The following is a 19,505-nucleotide window of genomic DNA, read 5'->3' on the forward strand; positions in this document are numbered from 1 at the left end:
GAGTGAAGTATTTCAATGGGATCTGGGAAAAAATGGTTAATTTTGACAATGATCTCACATTGCCTGTGAAAAGAGAAATAGATGCCCTGGCTTGGATAAGAGCAGCAAGAAAGGGCATTTGAGGACCAGAAAGATGGATCAGTGGTTAAGCATGCTTCCTGCACAAGCATGAAGGCCTGAAAGGGGCTGTGACTACCAGCATTCCAATCTCCTGACCAGATCCTAGGTAAATACCTGCATGTGTCCATATGTTCCTGTAATCCCTGTCCTAAGGAGAACAGAACCCTGAGAATCCTCTGAGCCCTGCAAGCTGCAGGATCAGTAAAAAGGCTCCAGCTCAAAACAAGATCAGAAAGAAGAGTGATGGAGTGTAACACCCATTGTTTCCTGCTCTAGCCACTATAGGCAAGTATATTGGGCACCATACCACACTACACCACACCACACCATACCACACACCCACACACCAACACACACTTATACACACACACAAAACTATACACCCCCCCTCCACACACAAGCAAAAAAGAAAAGAGAGACAAGAAAGTAAGAGGTGCATTTAAGGGTCAGTAGGATACTATAGAAGCAGCCTAAATTCTAAAACATAAAGTGGGTCCTAATTTTTACTCCTCTAAGTACATTCCTATGCTAGCTTACAGTTCTTTAACCTGTTTAATCCTTATTGTTGCAACACAGTGTAATAATAGGTGTATTTGGCTATAATCAACATGAACTTCAACCTGAGCTGGCAGACAGAGGAGGGGAACTCATTGGTATTAGGATTCATGACTAAGCACAAGGGGGCATGGGAATAAGTTTACTGTATTCTGTACTTTAACATTTAAAAAAAATAATCATTTTATTTATAATTTACTTATTTACAAGCAAGGAGAGAAAGAAAGGGAGAAAATGGGCATGCCAGTGCCTCCATTCACTTACACGAACTCCAGATTTTGTCCATCTGGCTTTACATGGGTACTGGGGAATTGAACCCTGGTTCTTAGGCTGTGCAGGGAAGTACCCTAACCACTAAGCCATCTCTCCAGCCTGCACTTTAACAAATTTATCTATGTGTATGCCTCTCTATACTCTGACTTTTGAATATCTCCTTCAATCTAAGTCTAGGCATTGCTCATGAGACAGCTGTATTCTCTCTAGAATAGAATCCCTTCTTTTCCTGCTATCTCAGTGACTCTCCTGTTACATAACTTGTCTGACTTCCTGTGCACTAGTGACTATTGTTATGGAAGAAAAATCACATCCTTTCTACCAATGCACCCCTATACCAGAGGGTGATGCCTCTTCTCCTGGACTCAGAGACATTGTGAAAAGTGGCATTTGCCCAGCCAAACTCTGAGTCTTATCAGAAAAGGGAAGATGGTGGAGAATCAATTTAAATCTTCTAAGGTGCCTATCAGTATTGCAATGTATAATTTATATTAAAATTCCCAACTATTTATTTGTAGACATGGAAAAATTATTAACTTGGTAGCAGTTGTAACCCTGGTGCTCTTTGTAATCAAATACAAGTGAATATCTAATCCTTGCATTTTTGATTCTAAAGCACAGGCTACTCTGTGTCACATCTCAGTGTGAACTAACTAGAAACAATACCAAAATGAGTTTCTCAGTGGAAAAAGTCATATATGTGTATATCTCATGTATGTATGTGTGTATGTATATATATATATATATATATATATACATATATATATGGAGAGAGATAGTGAGCAAGCTGAGATATTTACATAAGGTGTTTCAAAGATAACATACTAAAATATTGTCGTATGTGAAATTAATTTGAAAGTAATATTGTCAGAACTTGAGAGGGCATAGTAAAAGTTAATGTTCTGACTAAACGTTTTTCTAAATTCCTTATATAATTCACTTTCTTTTCAAACAACTCTATCACTGATCATCCCTGAACTGTACTTGATATCCACTTCTCAGCTCATAGTCAAATGTGCAGAGGAGGAAGCTGGGCCTAGGGCTGATGAAGTGGCTGGGGGCAGGGGGGTCCTGACATAGAACCTAACTCCATGCCTCTGCTCCTTCCAGCATCACCTTCCTCTGATTTACAAAACTGCCTTAGAAATCCAACATGTTAGGTATGAAGATAAGATATAATTATTTTCCTTCAGTTCTGATATTTAGAACATTCAGGAAGTTCCTTCAAAGTATCTCAAGAGGTTTATTATTATTATTAATCATTATTATTTTGGGCTTTTCAAGGTAAGGTTTTGCTCTAGCCCAGGCTGACCTGGAATTCACTATGTAGTCTCAGGGTGGCCTCAAACTCACGGTGGTCCTCTTACCTCTGCCTCCTGAGTGCTTAGATTAAAAGCATGTGCCACCACACCAGGCTCAAGGTTAATGATTTTTCATTTATTACATGTTTCTCATTTGATGAGTGAGTACATGGAAGGTCAGAGAGGTTAACTGGCTACATTAAAGATCTTCAGCCTCTTTATACCTTAAATTGTCCCTAAAACATCCCTCATACTTTCTCTGGAACTGGTGCTGAGGACACGGGCAGACACCTTGCTCCATCTTCATGAAGCTTAGCACTGAATAATGAGGAACAGGACTGGACTTTTATGACAATGGTTCGTTCTTGCTGCTGAGATGGGGATGGATATCACTGGAGTTGGTTTTAGAAGACTCATTTTCCTTTCCTTATGACATTTGACAGTCTATTCTAGTATTTAAAGTACCTTCCTTTATTAATCTCAAAAGCAAACCCTCAACTAGCTCATCTTGTTTCTCTCATTTCTGAATTCCCTACACCTCACATGGTGCCTGCCCTGATGAAAACCCATGTGAAGGCTCTTAAGCTTTATCTTAATCCATGAAAGATCAGGTTGGGAGAAAATGTACCTGTCAGACACTGCTGAATAGGAGAAACCAGAAGGGAAGTTCAGGATAGAGCTGATGCTGAGACAGGGCCACTACTTCCTATCCAGGGCCAAGGGGCTATGGCTTCCCCTCCAGCTATATTTGCTAGCTTGCAGTTGCCTCAGCACCCTGCCATTAAATATATAGCCTGTTTGGGTTGATATAGCATTCCCTAATTCACATTTTATATATTCAAATGTTTCCTTGCATCTTTATTATGTATTTTAGATGTGACTCCCCTCAAAATCATACCCACTTTGATGTTGCAGACTTCAACATAGGCAGAATGGGTTGAAATATTAGCTCTACAGACAAATTACAAGGATTAAGGATCAAATCCTGGTTCTACCCCTCCCTAATTCTTAGCTACCTATACCTCAGTGCCCTTGCTGGTACACTGTACCTGCCTCACAGGTTTGTAGTAAGACTTGAATGAATTAATTAATGAAAAATACTTTAGTAAGGTGCCTGGTTTATGTGAGGCACTCAGTAAATACTAGCTGTTACGACTACTATCATTTCACTGATTCACCTTCATGTCTAAGAGGAATGGCTTAAACCCAGTAGGTGTTTAAGAGTTACTTTAGAAAAGAAAAAATAATCCCATAAAAGATTTTACAAGCAACTTAATGCCCAGGTATGAAACTAAACACCAACTGGGGAGAATGGAAAACACTGTATTTCATATTTGCAGTGTAACAATGGAGTCATGCAGACAACTTTCAGTTGAAGGGAGCTTCTTGTGTACAAGCCCGGTGCTAGGTATTGGACCTGTAATACAGAAGTGCCCACCTACTGTGTGTAGACGAGCTGTGAAGACAGTAAACAGATTCTTACACAACAGGGCCAAGTGCAGGCAGGAAGTGCAATGGGAAGACACAGCTGTCTACAATGTCAGAGAAGCTGAGTATTCTCAAGACTGGTCATGAAGGAAGGTGTTTTTGTTTTTGGTTTGTTTGTTTTTATCTTACATGAATGCAATTTATTGACAGGAAATAATTTGAGAAGTCCTGTTCACAGATGGTGACCACGGTGACCCCCCCCTTCCTGCGGGTGGTGTCAGAAGGGGATGGGGGGGGTGACATCCTCAATCCACCTGATCTCTGTGCCTGAGCGAGCAAGAGCTCTGAGGGATGACTGGGCACCGGGTCCAGGGGTCTTAGTCCCGTTTCCTCCTGTGGCCCTGAGTTTGATGTGTAGGGCAGTGATCCTCTTGCACCCCTGGGCCACATCCTGGGCAGCTAGCATGGCAGCACAGGGGAAGATTCGTCTCAATCAGCCTTCACCTTCATTCCACCAGGCAGATGGTTTCCTCGCCAGAAAGATCAGTGACGTGGACGAAGGTATCACTGAAGGATGCAAAGATGCGCAGACACCAGATACATTTCCTCCTTCAGCTGCATGCGGCCCAAGGCTGATGACCTGTTCTTCCTTCTTTTCCTTCCCTTTGAGAGGTGCCCTTTCTGAGCGTCTTCTTCAGACTCCACCACCTGAAAGAGAGAGTGAAAGGGGTGGGGCCTGAAGGAAGTTTTTTTTTTTTTTTTTTTAACCAAACTCTTTAATATCTAGTCCCTCAAATTCTCACCAACCTTTACCCTGCATCCTATGGAGAGATCCACCTGTTGACTAGGTGTGTTTTTATTCTCTTTTCATAGATGAGAAACTGGAGGCATGCTTAGGAAAGAGTGGCTTTAGAGTATATGCTCTTAAGCCACATTTTCCCCAGCATTCAACTTAAGCTTATCTTTAAGGTCAGGACTTACCCGATAGTGTAGCAGTTCAAGTCCCTATTATTGAAATTCTGCATTACTGGCACTTACACTAAGGAAAGTTTTCTGCCAAAGTTTAAATGCTGGGTAGAGAGCAGTCCTAGGTGATATTTAAACTTCTGGATCTCTGACAATTTTGATGTGGCAGTCAAGGATGTGATCAAATAAATGCTCATTTCCTGGGCTAGGAACATGGAGGAGAGGAAACTATAATGTGCTTAGAGGGAGAAGAAGGCTGGAATGTGATAGCTTCTGTTACTCAGGAGACTACCTTCTCATAAGATTCATAAAATCCCTTTGCAACACAATGGAAAAGCAAGATAACATACTCAACAAGTAAATGTAAGGGAACCTGCCTTTGTGGTCAGACTTTACTATTTGAGACATACTTTACTGAGCTTTTATTCTCACTCATAAGTGGAAATATTCATCCTCTTCTCATAAGATTGTTTTAAGAACTACTATGGGAAAAATCTATCACCCATGCTTTGCATAATGCCTGACTACAATAGTGCCATTTACAGCTGTCTTTCTTAATCACTATGATGATACTCCATCACTACCAGCACCACCACCACTTCCTTTCTCATTATCATCCCCCACACCATTACCACAATTACTGTGATCTTCATCTACCACCACCTCTATCACCATCATCACTACCACCATCATTCCATCGTCATCATAATCATTATTATTACCATAATGCTAATAGATAAAATGAATTCATGTACGCTATCCAGCGTGGAAGTTGGAGTCATGGGTTCAATTTATGGCACTTCCATTTGCACTGATGTCCCCTTGGACAAAGCATGAGTACAGATTTCAAAATGACATCTAGGAGTAGCATGAATGCTCATATCACATACGTTGATTAATGATCATGGAGGAGGACACTGAGACTCTTAAGATGTGGGTCTTCCCTCTGTAGGAATAAGACTGATTACCTAGCCCCACATATGCAGAAGAAAACCAGAAGACACAGCTAATACCAGGATAGATTAATGAAGCCCAGAGCACCAACATAAATCCAATGCCCCAGGTCCCTATTTCCTGAGCTTACACAGTCAAGAACAGCTGAGGCAGGAGAACTCACACCATGTATATTTTTGATATTTGATAGTTGATATTGTTAATTTTGTGCTCCAGATGTTTCAAAGAATGTCTTGTCTGTGTTGATGGTGGCTTATAACACTTTCTTCCATTCATTCAGGACATGCTTGTGCCCTGAACATCCTGATGTCTCCCTTCATCCTTCTTCCTGCTTTCCTGGTTTCAGCTCCTTCTGAGATCACATTTTCCATTGATGTTGGGCATGGTCCTGTAGGGCTTGTTGTCCAGGGTCCTTCTTCTCTGAATGACAACCAATGGCATTATGTCCGGGCTGAGAGGAACCTCAAGGAGACCTCACTCCAAGTGGACAATCTTCCAAGGAGCACCAAGGAGACCTCGGAGGAAGGCCATTTTCGACTGCAGTTGAGCAACCAGTTGTTTGTAGGTAGGAGACATCATAAGCTATTTTATGCTAAACACACACAAGATGACTTTGTGACATGGCCCAAGGAAAAGACATTATGAGGTACTCTTTATGTTAAATACCCACAAGATTACTGTGACGCTATCTAAGGAAAATTACTATTTCTTTATAAGTGGGAAGGGATTAAAATATGCTATTATTCTTAATCACAAATTGAATCATGCAAATTATTCTGTCATCATTAGCCATAACAATAAAGGTTATACTACCCCATAGCAAATTTTCTCCTTATATAGATTATCTTCAGATTTTTTTTTATTTATTATAAATCTATCCAGTATGTGTGATCAAATAGTTAAGCTATGCTTAGGAATTTATTTCCTCAGTGGTATAGTTATATGAGGTGCTACTAATTATCAAATTAGGCCTTTTTTTTTTTTTTGGTATTGCAAAACACCACACCACCAAGGTGTCTAACATAGAAAACCAGTCTGTCCCTAAGCAAACCTCCCCAGTTGTTCATTGCCTCTATGAGACTCAGTTTCATTTGAAAGAGCAACCACTGAAAGAGGTGGGAATGGGAGGAAAGCTGACATGTTTCCCTGAGCCAGATTTCCCTCCCTCCCGCTTTCCCACCTTGCTTTCCTCCCTTCATCCATAGACATCTAATTCTAGTCAGCCACCTCTATCAAATAGTGGGAACTGAAAGACGAGCTAAAAAATTGGCTACTTTTCAAGAAGCTTCATATTCATGTGTGTGTGTGTGTGTGTGTGTGAGAGAGAGAGAGAGAGAGAGAGAGAGAGGAAAGAGAACTTCACATAAGTATAGATAATACTCTAGACTTAAGCCTAGTCATTTGGGGGTTGTTAAAAAAGATATTTTGAAAAATACATTAAGGAAGATTAAAGTCAAGCTGTAAAAGACAAAAGAGAGCATTTATGTTAGAGATGCCATAGTATTGTATAAGCTACAGGTATGCTTCTAGGTCAGACTTGAAGTTCACATGCTTACCACAGGTACATAAATAAATGACATTCACCATTCCATCCAGGCTTAACTTTTTCTCCTTGGGTTGATGTGTTTATTTTATTTTTAGCCATGCCCAACTTGCATACCTTTCCTGTTAGCAATGGAATTTTGTCTCCATTCAATGGGTGTTTATTGCTTGCTTCCTTTAAATTTTGGATCATTCAACTTTTAAATCTGAGGTTATCAGTAAGCATACATCAGCTTCAAAAAAGAGGCATTGTGAGGATATCATTTTTTTTTCATTTTACATTAACCATACTTATGTCTTCACCAGTCATATTTTCTATATCTAGGAGAAACTAAGATATAACTGATTTAAAATAGTTCTATGATTTCTGGTCATTTGCTTAATTAATAATCCATGTAGGTAATATGACTTATAATTTAAATATTTTTAACTTAATGATGCTGTTTTAGTTGTAGTGAAACATTACATTTGATTTCCACAGGAAGTTTTCTACTCATCAGGATTTAATATTTCTTGAATGGAATCAGTTCAAATATTATATAATTTCATGTATTATACTTGATGTAAAATCTAACTTGTCTTTAGGCAAGTACTTTGAATATTTCTGATAGAAAGGGAAAATTTACAGATAGAATTTTTTTAATTTATTTATTTGAGAGCGACAGACAGAGAAAGAGGCAAAGAGAGAGAGAGAGAGGGAGGGAGAGAATAGGTGTGCCAGGGCCTCCAGCCACTGCAGATGAACCCCAGACACATGCACCCCCTTGTGCATCTGGCTAACATGGGTCCTGAGGACTCGAGCCTCGAACCGGGGTTCTTAGGCTTCACAGGCAAGTGCTTAACCACTGTGCCATCTCTCCAGCCCTGAATTTTTATCTTTTCATGCAAATTTCACATGGCTATCAAATTGTCATACATATAGAACATGAGGTAAATGAGCAGGTCAGAAGGGAGGAGAGACAGCTGTGTTTTGGTGGTGAGCTTTATCTTCAGACATTTAGTTAAAGATTCACTGAATTGTGCAATCCTGCCCAGGGGTCTGGAAGAAATGTCCTGCTGGTTCCAGAGCCAAGGATAGCCATGGCAAAAGCACCTGCTGCTACTATGTTTCTCTGCAATAAATTCCTTCTCTGATGTTACTTTGCTAGGTTGAACTAGTCTTAATGCACTATAGAGAAGAAAAAAACATGCTGGTAGAAGTCATGTTAGTCTGTTGGCTTATATTCCACTGTTTAACATTCAATGAAATTACAGGTGGTCAAAAGAATGAAGTTCCAACATTTCCATTTTGTGAAGTTTAATTATTTAGTAAATGAATAAATAAAAAAAATCTTAGTCATACAAACCCAAATTAAGAAATGCACTATCATCATTCAGAAATGTAGAGGCATTTGGATATTTACGTTTGGTAGGCAAAAAAGGATATCATTGCTGTAGTATACATCTTGACTAGACTAGATTGAATGTGACATTGCTTAAATATCAATATAAGTGTGTCTGCCTAGATACCTCTGGCCCACTGGAGGTCATGAGTGCTTCCTGTGTAACAGCATTGGCTACATTTTATAAAATAAGATGCCCCACTCTGCATTATCCTTGTTATTGAGGTGTGACATGTTGATGTGCAGATGCATGCTGGATTCCCAAAGCTAATATTGTAACTCCATGCTATTTCATCATTGTGATATTTAGGGAAGTTGTATTTGCTTAGCAGAGTTTGAGAAGCTTCCTAACATACAGCACTTAAAATGCATGCTGCAGGGGTTGGGGAAATTAAAAGTGGTTACTTGTTTCTAAAGTCTGATGGTCTGGGTGGGTTTGATTCCATTATTCCCATGTAAAGTCAGATGCACTAAATGGTGCATGTGTCTAGAGTTCAGTTGCAGAGGTAAAAGGCCCTGAAAAACCCATACTTACCCTCTCTATCTCTATCTGCCTTTATGTCAAATAAATAAAAAATAATATTTAAAATACATGCTATAGGCAAAGGCCAATCTATCCATTGTAATGGTTGAAGCTGACATTTCTGCTATATTATTTCCTACTTATGTATTCATCACTATGGGGATGAGGAAAGTCAAATCCAAGAAGCCATGACCCATTACTGAAGGTGAAACAAAGTAGACCCAAGTCATGCCTAGATGGGACACTGATTAAAAAGTGACAACTGGCGTGAGTAGAACGTGGTCTTTAGCTACAGAAGGAAAGTGAAGTCTAGCAACTGATCTCCCAAGCCTTGAAGATTTGCTTCCTCCATGTCTAGATAATAGACATGGCAACCATACTTGCCCTCATGCCTGTCTGTGAGCAGCAGCAGGGAATATGCATCATTGTCTCCAAATTGGGTATGATATCTTTCCAAATATTCTGCAGTAACACTGTGAAAATTTTGTGAAAATGTAGATCTATGGGTCTCATTGTATAACATTTATGTATTCATTATCTTTCTTTGGTGAATCCAATTTATCTTCAGCTCAACTGCTCTATTTTTATCAAAATGAACTGAACTTGCAGTCCCTGAGAAAAATAGTATATGAACTTGCTTAATCATAAAATTTGAGGAAATTCCCCTTGGTGCTGCCCCCATTTCTGGGCCTATAGACAATGACCACTGCTACATACCCTACATTCTGGGGAAGCATGTCATCCTGAGGTCCATGGTGAAGCCAGATGGGCTCATAGTTTCATGTTCAGTTATTTCCTAAGTGATTATCTGTATGATGAGGGGACCCTGTAGACGAGCTCCATGCAATGACTCTCCTCAATGTTATGATTTAGGTAAGGTTTCTCTGGAAGTGTGCCATTCTCGGAAAGGTAGATAGAGGAGCCAGCCAGGTGCTGGGCATAGCGTGCTCAGGCTTTGTGGAAGGGCTGGTATCCAGCACAATGTGACCGCAGATGAGCTCCTGGTCCCCCTGCAACTGAGACTTAGGTTTGTTCTTGAGAGCAACTCAAAGAAAGGCTGTCCCAGTGCAGACTAGTTGAGATTTTATTTGAAAAGATACAATGTATCTCAGAGTATAGGAAGAGGTTCATTGTCTTTCACATTAAAAAATGATTGGAAAATCATCTTTATCATATTTAGTACATAAAGCTATGGAGAGTGATACTTCTCATTATGCCAATGAGAAGTGAAGCAAAAAAAGAAATATTTTTCTTTTCAAAATTTTATGAAGTTCTGATTATTACATACATTTGGTCAATAAACTTTAATTTTCAGCCAAATATTATGTCAAGTATTCTTGAATAATTTTTCTTCTAAAAGGAATTTAAGATATGATGCTAAAAATAATAATTAAATGAAGAAAGATGTGTTTAGCTTAGAAAGTTGGTGAGATGTCTCTGATCCTTAGTGGGGAAGACCTCTGACAGTCTTGTTTAACTGTCACATAGCCAACACTGAGAAGCAGACACAACACAGCTCAGTCTGCTTCTTTTTTTGTTGTCTTTATTATTATTAATATTAGTTATGTACACAGTGTATATACAGCCATGTTTATACCATCCTTAGCTTCTTCTCTATCCTCCCCCTCCACAGGGACCCTCCTAATTGGGGAATCTGTGTCCTGAATTATGGGGCTAGCCATTAGTTATGGAGAAGAGGCAATGTCTCTGTGCATAATGTCCCAACATGTGGCTCTAGCAATCTTTCCACGCCCTCTTCTGTGAATTTCCCTGGGCCATCACAAGGGTGAAGGAGAGAGACACAGTGAACACTCAACTCCTACCAAACCAGGCATCCCGAGACACAGAGGCTCCCAAGACCTCATCACTGAAAAGAATCCAACATGGCTCAGTCTGTTTCTTCACACACAGTATGAAAACTAAACAGACCTCACAGACTTATAGAATACAGCACTTCACTAGAGGCTGGGAAGAGCAGTGGAGTGAGCACAACAGAAAGAGTCTGTTTAATAAGTACAGAATTACTGTTACAGGAACATTCTAGTAGTGATCCCTAGCGCAGTAGGGGACTGTTGATAAAAATAACGTAGTGATGGAAGCTGGGAAGATGATCAGTGAATAAGTGTTTGCAGTGCAAATGTTTGTACCTGAGGTCAAATTCCCATATCCTACATGAAAGCTGGATGTGGTGGCAGCCATCCGTAATCCCTGATGAGTCTAGGCAGAGGAGGAATACAGAGAAAGCAGAAACTCCAGGCAAACTAGCGTGGTGATCACAACATGGTCAGCAGTGAGAGACTTTGCCTCAAGTAAGGTGGGAGGCAAAGACCAACACCCAAAATTGTCCTCTGGGCTTCACACATGCATGTTGCACATTCATGCAGTACTCATATACATATATACACACACAGAAAAAATGTAATGTTTATTTCAAAAGGACGAGAAAAGAGAATTTTAAATGTTACTAACCAAAAGAAATAGTGTCTAAGGTGATGAAAATATCCATTCCCTGATCACTACACATGGTCTATGTGCATCAAAGAGTCACACTGCTCCCCACAAGTGTGTACAGCATCACATTTCTATTAACATGCTTCCAAACTCTTTCTTCAGTTAAAAATGACAAATCACTCCCTAGTTCCTTGTCAGTTGTTCTTCTCCAAATCACTGAGCCACAACATCAGATTATTGTTGTTCAAAAATGTCTTGGTGTTTATTTTCATGTTTATGAAAGTAAGTGATTAAATCACTTTTCCAGTAAAAATGCATTTCTTCGTAAGAAAGTTGGAGGAGATATTAACCATAAGTTAATAGCCCATTCTCAGCTCCCGAGTATTCACGAAATATGCTTGAACTACGTGTCTGCTGTAATTGAAGCTCATCTCATTATACATACCAGTCTCCAATGGATTGGTAATTATCAGTTGGAGCAGCATGGAACATTTCCTTGTTTGGTTTGATTTTTTTTTTTATTGTTGGAAATACAAATCAGGAATTGTACTTCCTGTTTTAAAAAAGAGTATGCTCTGGCCTTTTTTTTTTTTTTTTTTAATTCAGCACAAGAAGAGACTGAAATTGATGCCCCAAAGATTCAGTGTTAGACGTGATACAGATTTTCCTGGCGCTTCCAGTTGTCAACATTTATAAATCAGTAAATTAATCAAGATAATATAATTTATGTAGAGTTTGGATTCCAACTTTAAAGTGAACCTCAATGCAGAATTTTTTTTTCTGAAAAATAAAACAGCATTTCCTCTACATTCAAAGATTTATCTGAGAAGCAATAGAAATATGAGAAGTCACTTGTGCTTTTCTAAAAGATAAGCTGTAATGGAGCTAATGTGTTAGGGACATAGCTCACAGCCAACAGGTAGAGGTAAAGAGCAAACACAGCCAACCGTATTGATACTATGAAGATTCCTGAAGCTTAAGGAGCCTGCTTTCAGGTCTTCAAGGCCATGGATGGTATCTCAGGGACAAGAGCAGGGAAGCTCTTGAGCAGAGCAGTAGGTTGGAAGAGGAAGTCAAACCTCTACAGAAAGTGTTGTTGGCATTTATTTTGTTTGCATTGTTATTAAGGGTCTTCTGATCCTTGGAGAGACTGAGATTCAAAGCTACTGTAGGGAAGGCAGTTTTGTAGAAGGTAAGAAGAGCCATGCCTTCAGTTTCTGACATCATGCCCTCATTTCCCATTAAGGGAACTGTATCATGTTATATATATGTATATATGTATGTATGTATGTGTGTGTGTGTGTATATATATATATATATATATATATATATATATATATGTATGTATATATGTATGTATATATGTATGTATGTATGTGTGTGTGCATATATATATATATATATACACATACATATATATATGTATATATATGTGTGTATGTGTGTGTATGTGTGTGTGTGTATATACACACACACACACACACACACACACACACACACACACACACATATATATGTTGGTTTTTTGAGGCAGAGTCTCGCTGTAGCTCATGCTGACCTGGAATTCAACATGTAGTCTCAGGATGGCCTCGAACTCATGGCGATCCTCCTACCTCTGCCTCCCAAGTGCTGGGTTTAAAGGCATACACCACCATGCCCGGCTTTGGCACAATATTTTAAAGGGTGAGGTTTTATCATTTTTTTTTTTCATTACCTTCTGAAGAACTCATCCTTCAAACTGCAATTGACCTATACCTACCTCCATTCACAATGTACCTGGAAGACTCCTCTTCATTAATGGTACAAATGTTTGATGATTCAGATCAACTTTTTTCTCAAAGGTGAGCCTGTTCTGGCATCCTCATTTTCTCACATCTATGAGCATGCCCATCATCCCTTATTGTAGTGATCATCACCTCCATCCCCTCTACAGGTTTATTGACAGGCAAAGCTCATGTCTAAGTGTCTGGCTCGGTTTATGCCCAGTGATATATTCTTGTCCAATGTGTATCAAATGAAATAGCAATGGTACTGAGTACTGAGTTCACATTATAACTATTCCAACTGCAGTCTATGGCCATAGGTAAGTCACCTTCTTTGAGGGTAGGCTATTCTACCTACCCATTGGGCTTGATCACTACTAGTACCCCATTGAATGCAGTATGGGCATTTACCTTTCACATTTGGAAGCTCCTATTAAGGCACATTTAAATAGTGCAAGCACAAAACCACTTCAAATGAGTAATGATTTGTATCTCTACCTTGTGCCAGCTCAAGGAAGTAGGAAATTGGGCATTTTTTTTTAAATGTTCTACATAAGTCACTTTTCTTGTTCCTGTGACAAAATAGCTAACAAAAGAAACTTAAGAAAGGAAGGAATTGTTTGGCCTGACAGTTCATGGGAAGTCTATCATAGTGGGAAAGGCATGGCAGCATTGGTCACATTTCAGCGACAGTCAGGAAGCAGAAAGCAGCAGATGCTAGGGTCAGATCACCTTCCTTTTATTCAGTCTAGTGTACGAGCCCATGGGATGTTCCACTACAGTTGGAGTGGGTATTCCTACTTCTGTCTGGAGACTCCCTCATAGACATGTTTCTGTGCTTGCCTCAGTATTAAAATAATAAATACATAACGGAGCAGCTCATGCTGCTATCATTATGAACCTAATGCACAGAGGCTGAAATTAAGTCTGTAAACTGCTCATTCATTCTCTTGCCCCTCCTCTCTAAATAAATAAATATTTTTTTTTAATGCTACCATGATAGTAAGGAAGATTTTTTTTTAATTGACTAACAGGACCTTTTACTTCATCCATTTATTTTGTTGAGCTTTTGTGTTGTAAGCATTGGGGAGGTTCTGTTCTGAGGTGGACATGGTTCTATCAGGAGGAGAGAACACATAAAAGAAAACTGATAAAGCATTGCTTTCTTCAAGTATGTGTTAAATATGCTACCCATGATACAACTTGAAATTAAGGTGGTAAGATTCAGGCTACATCATATCTTTAGGAAAACCAGTTTGCATAGAAAAAAAAATTGCTTGGTAAGTAGGGAAATTGCTCAATTAAGAAAATAAAGTGCTTGGATTACTGTTCAAGCATAAGGATCTGAGTTTGATCCTCAGAGTCTAGGTAAAGCTAGGCAGGGTAGTGTATACTAGTCTCAATGCTGGGGAAATAGAAGGGCCCCTGGGGCTTCTTGTCCAGTCAGTCTATACTACATGGCAAACTTCAGGCCACAGAGGGACCTTGTCTCTTAAAATGGTGAACAGTATGTGAGGCATGACACACAAGTTTGTCTTCTGGTCTCCACATACAAGAAAAGAAAAATTAGTCTTAACTAATTGTTGTGAAACAAGAATCCAGTTTACCCACCCAGCGCTCTCAGCAAAGGAGCTTAAGAGTAAGACACACAGATTGGCCACCATCATGAAAACAAATGATCATAAATGTTGGCGGGGATGTGGAAAAAAAGGAACCCTTCTGCACTGCTGGTGGGAATGCAATCTGGTCCAGCCATTGTGGAAAACAGTGTGGAGGTTCCTAAAACAGCTAGAGATTGATCTACATATGACCCAGCTATAGCACTCCTAGGCATATATCCAAAGGACTCATCTCATTTCCTTAGAAGTACATGCTCAACCATGTTTATTGCTGCTCAATTTATAATAGCTGGGAAATGGAACCAGCCTAGATGTCCCTCAACAGATGAGTGGATAATGAAGATGTGGCACATTTATACAATGGAGTTCTACTCAGCGGTAAAGAAAAATGAAGTTATGAAATTTGCAGAAAAATGGATGGACCTGGAAAGTATTATACTAAGTCAGGTAACCCAGGCCCAGAAAGCCAAGCGCCACATGTTCTCTCTCATATGTGGATCCTAGCTACAGATGACTGGGCTTCTGCGTGAGAATGAAAATACTTAGTAGCAGAGGCCAGTAAATTGAAAAGGAGACATAAAGGGTGGAGAAAGGAAGGGAGGAGGATACTTAATAGGTTGATATTGTATATATGTAATTACAATGATTGTAATGGGGAGGTAATATGATGGAGAATGGAATTTCAAATGGGAAAGTGTGGGGGTGGGGAGGGAGGGAATTACCATGGGATATATTTTATAATCATGGAAAATGTTAATAAAAATTTAAAAAAAAAAAGAGTAAGACACAAAGAAGGCAAACCCGGTGCTTGTGCTCAGGGTGGACACAGGTAGGGAGGAAGATGTGTCTCTGAAGGCAGTGAACATTTGTCAAGCTGACACATGGAGGTTTTTCAGGACAGGAGTAGAATAGCGACAGCAATCTTTTTAGGAGTTGGTTCATACCCAAAGCTAGGAAACACTATCCTAATGAACCCACCTGATACCGAAGCCAGCTGAGGAATTTCGTCCCAAATTGCTTCCCGCTAGACCATCCAAGTGGTTGCCTACTTTATCAATAAGAGTGATGTGAGAAGCAAGAGGATAAATGCATGTGTGTATACAATTTAGGAGAAGAAAGCATGTGAGAGTGTTGAGGAAAGAGAAAGATTCTCTTTGATGCAGAATCACAGTTCAGTACTTCCTGGTTTGGTGTCTCTTAGCACTTATGTTCTGATGTCAGGGAAAATCCTGTATTTTTCTGTGAGAACAAAACACTGAGAAAGTTTGAATCTGCTTGATAATTGAGTAATTTGTAAAGAGTGTATTGAACTTGGAAAACCTCATGATGTTTACAGCTCTAAAAATCAGGTTGCAGTCCTATTTTGTATTTTAGTGAAGAACTCTTGTCTTCCAAATAGTATCTTGAGGATAAGCCCCAGGATTTCAATTAGCAAATATATATTAAGCACCTACTCTTTGTAGACAGTGGGTGAGAACACAGAAGAAGGGACAAAGGTACAACAATGACTTAGCACATTCATCCTTTGTATTCTGTGACCTTCACTCTGCCTTTCTGAAAATACTGGACATAGATGGAGTGGCTGAGAATTCGGCCATTCAGTAACTGACATGGCTAACCAATGAGTAGCATGGATGTGAACTTGACTTCTCTCTGACCTTGAACCCACCCTTTTCCAGTGCATAGAGCTGAGCTACATCCACATTACAGAGTGTGCTGCATTTTTTTTTATATGGTGCATGCATTTATCAGCTCATTTCCAAATTTCCCACAGAGCCAAAGCTCACTCTAAGCCTTCTATTTTACATAAAAGACATTCAGGCTGTTTAAAAGCCCTTCGGATGGCTGGAGAGATGGCTTAGCAGTTAAGGCAATTGCCTACAAGCCAAAGACCTGAGATCGAGTCTCAAGTACCCATGTAAAGCCAGATTCACAAAGTGGTGCATGCATCTGGTGTTCATTTGCAGCTGGAGGCCCTGGCATGCTCATTCTCTCTGTCTCTCTTTTGTCTATCTCTCTCTGCTTGCAGATAAATAAATAAATACATAAATGCCCTTGTTAAATTATTTACAGGAAAAATGGTCATCTGAAGTTTCATTCTTAACAATTTAGAAGAGTTTCATCAAGAACTATTTCTCTCTCTCTCTCTTTCTCTTCTTTCCTTTCTCCCTTCCGCTCTCATGTGTACACATGTGCCTGGGTTATGTTGTGTGAGTGTGTGTATGCATTCACATGCACACATGTTTGTATTTTTCTCAGCCTAGATAAAAGTCTGGGTTATTTAAATTCAAGTAACAGAACTCTAGCATGACTGAACAACATCACAATAGATCACTATTCACATAAAGATGATAAACGTAAAAGAATGGAGTGCTTTGGCTCCTTGTTTGTCTTTCCTCTTATTTTTCACCCTCAGGGGGGACGTCGTCCAGACAGAAAGGCTTTATTGGATGCATCCGCTCCTTACACTTGAACGGGCAAAAGCTGGACCTGGAGGAGAAGGCAAAAGGCTTGTCAGGAGTCAAGCCAGGCTGCCCAGGCCACTGCAGCAGCTATGGCAGCAACTGTCACCACGGAGGCACGTGTGTGGAGCAGCACAGTGGCTACTCCTGCGACTGTACCAGGTCACCATATGAAGGACCCTTTTGCCAGAAAGGTAGGCAAGACGCTCACATTTCTCCACTGTGTGGTGCTCTGGCACCCCAATACCATGCCTCCATGCTGGTAGACAGTACATACTGTGTATTCTCAGTTCCCCTGCTTAGACTCTGCCTAGCTCCTCCCACGGTCATATGAGCACACTATTCTTGTGTGAATACTGGCCATGTAGATGAGTTGGTTATAGCTGTGAATGGCACACAGTGCAGGCCAGCAGAAGACTGGATGTAGACTTCTATACCTGTTCTGAGAACTGGATTGTTAGTGACACACTGATATTTCCTGTTCTAATACCTCAGTCAGTAAATGTAATCAAGAGTCTTGGAACTGAGCACTGGAGGAGCTGTGCAGACACTCAAGCTAGCTTAAATGTTTTAAAGCAGGGAGTAATTAATGAAAATAGTGTTGTGCAGCTAGTGAAATCTGACAGCTATGAGTGAGAGCCTGAGGTTTTCAGAGCCTGGCTAGGGGTTCATATTCTGTTTCTCTGAGCTTGTAATGCAGAGTTATAATTCCTGTCCCAGGGTTCTTTCCACACTACATTTCTGGCTTTGTGAATTTAGTTCATTGATGAAAAGTAACCATAAAATATATACACTTTGAACCAAGTGTGGTGGCACATGCCTTTAATCCCAGCACTCGGGAGGCAGAGGTAGGAGGATCACCATGAGTTCAAGGCTACCCTGAGACTACAGAGTGAATTCCAGGTCAGCCTGGCCTGGAGCAGGACCTTACCTCAAAAAACAAACAAAAAATTACACCACGCACACACACACACTTTGGAGATGGAATAATGTTCATGGAGTGAATATTCAAGATGAATTCTAGAAACTGAAGAATCTCATGATCCAGAATAAATACTCATGGGTGGAAGATGGATCAGTAGGCAAAGTACGTGTGTTCAGATTCCCAGACTCCACATAAATGCAGGATATGGACCTAAAATCTCAAGGCTGGGGATATAGAGACAGGAGAATATCTGAAGCTGGCTGGATAGCTAGTCTAGCCCATTTCATTGACTCTTGGTTCAGCAAGATACCTTCTCAAAAACTAAGGTGGAGTGCAAATGATGAAGACACCCGATGTTGTCCACTGGCCTTCGTTCCATATGTATGAGGACACACACACATGCACTCACACACACACAAACTCCACACACAAACTAGGGTAATAACATAACATTTTTCTACATGTATAGTTTATTCTTGGATATTTTGTGTGGATTTTCTTGTTATTGAGATGAATAAAATTCACATATCATGAAATCTTTTAAGGTGTATGGTTCAGTGATGTTAATTATTGTTGCAGTTGGACATTATCCTTCCTTTGTAATTTCAGTATCACCATACACGCTCAAGCACATGCACATATACAAGCCAAATCCTTTGCCCACTCACAGCCACTTCCCATTTCCTCTCATGCCACCTCTGAAACCCACTCGTCTCTTTTCTGTCTCTGGATTTGCCCTTGCTGGGCCTCTCACTTACACAGAACCCCACAGCTTTGGCTTCTTTCTCTCTACTTCCTGCTCTGTAGCGTGATGCTGTTGAGCTTCATCCATGAGGTACCATTATGCATCAGCTTATTTCTTCCTATGGCCAATGTGTATTGTGGATACACGCCATTTTATTTACCCACCTGTCAGTTGATGGACACGAAGATGCCTTCATTTCTTTGGCTGTTATGAATGACACTGTTATTGACATTTATGTGCATGCTGGTGTATAAAATGTGCTTCTCGTTTCCAAGCACATACCCAGAAGTTAGGTTGCTGGTTCACTGTGTGTCTGTGTTTTATCTCTTGAGGAGCTGCCCACTTGTTTTTGAAAGTGGTTTCTGCATTTTCCATCCCCACCAGCAGTGTATGTGGAATCTAGTTTTCTCACATACTTGTATGTACTTGTTATTGTGTTACTTTTCATAACAGACACCCTACTACATGTGAAATGATATCCTACTGTGTTTCTGAC

At 40.0% G+C, this 19,505-nt stretch overlaps 1 protein-coding gene and 1 pseudogene across 2 annotated transcripts in view; one reads left to right on the forward strand and one right to left on the reverse strand.

Moving 5' to 3' along the window:
• Nucleotides 1-19,505, forward strand: part of LOC101613057 (contactin-associated protein-like 5) — a 408,379-nt gene that overhangs the window by 322,721 nt on the left and 66,153 nt on the right. For both annotated transcript variants that reach the window (XM_045151145.1, XM_045151146.1), the window contains 2 exons: nt 5,944-6,162; nt 17,294-17,533. In XM_045151145.1, the coding sequence (XP_045007080.1) occupies nt 5,944-6,162; nt 17,294-17,533 (459 nt within the window). The remainder of the gene's footprint in view (nt 1-5,943; nt 6,163-17,293; nt 17,534-19,505) is intronic.
• LOC123460901 lies at nt 3,858-4,702 on the reverse strand (annotated as a pseudogene).

The sequence above is a fragment of the Jaculus jaculus genome, chromosome 5 (assembly GCF_020740685.1).
Source record: "Jaculus jaculus isolate mJacJac1 chromosome 5, mJacJac1.mat.Y.cur, whole genome shotgun sequence".
Lineage (NCBI taxonomy): Eukaryota > Metazoa > Chordata > Mammalia > Rodentia > Dipodidae > Jaculus > Jaculus jaculus.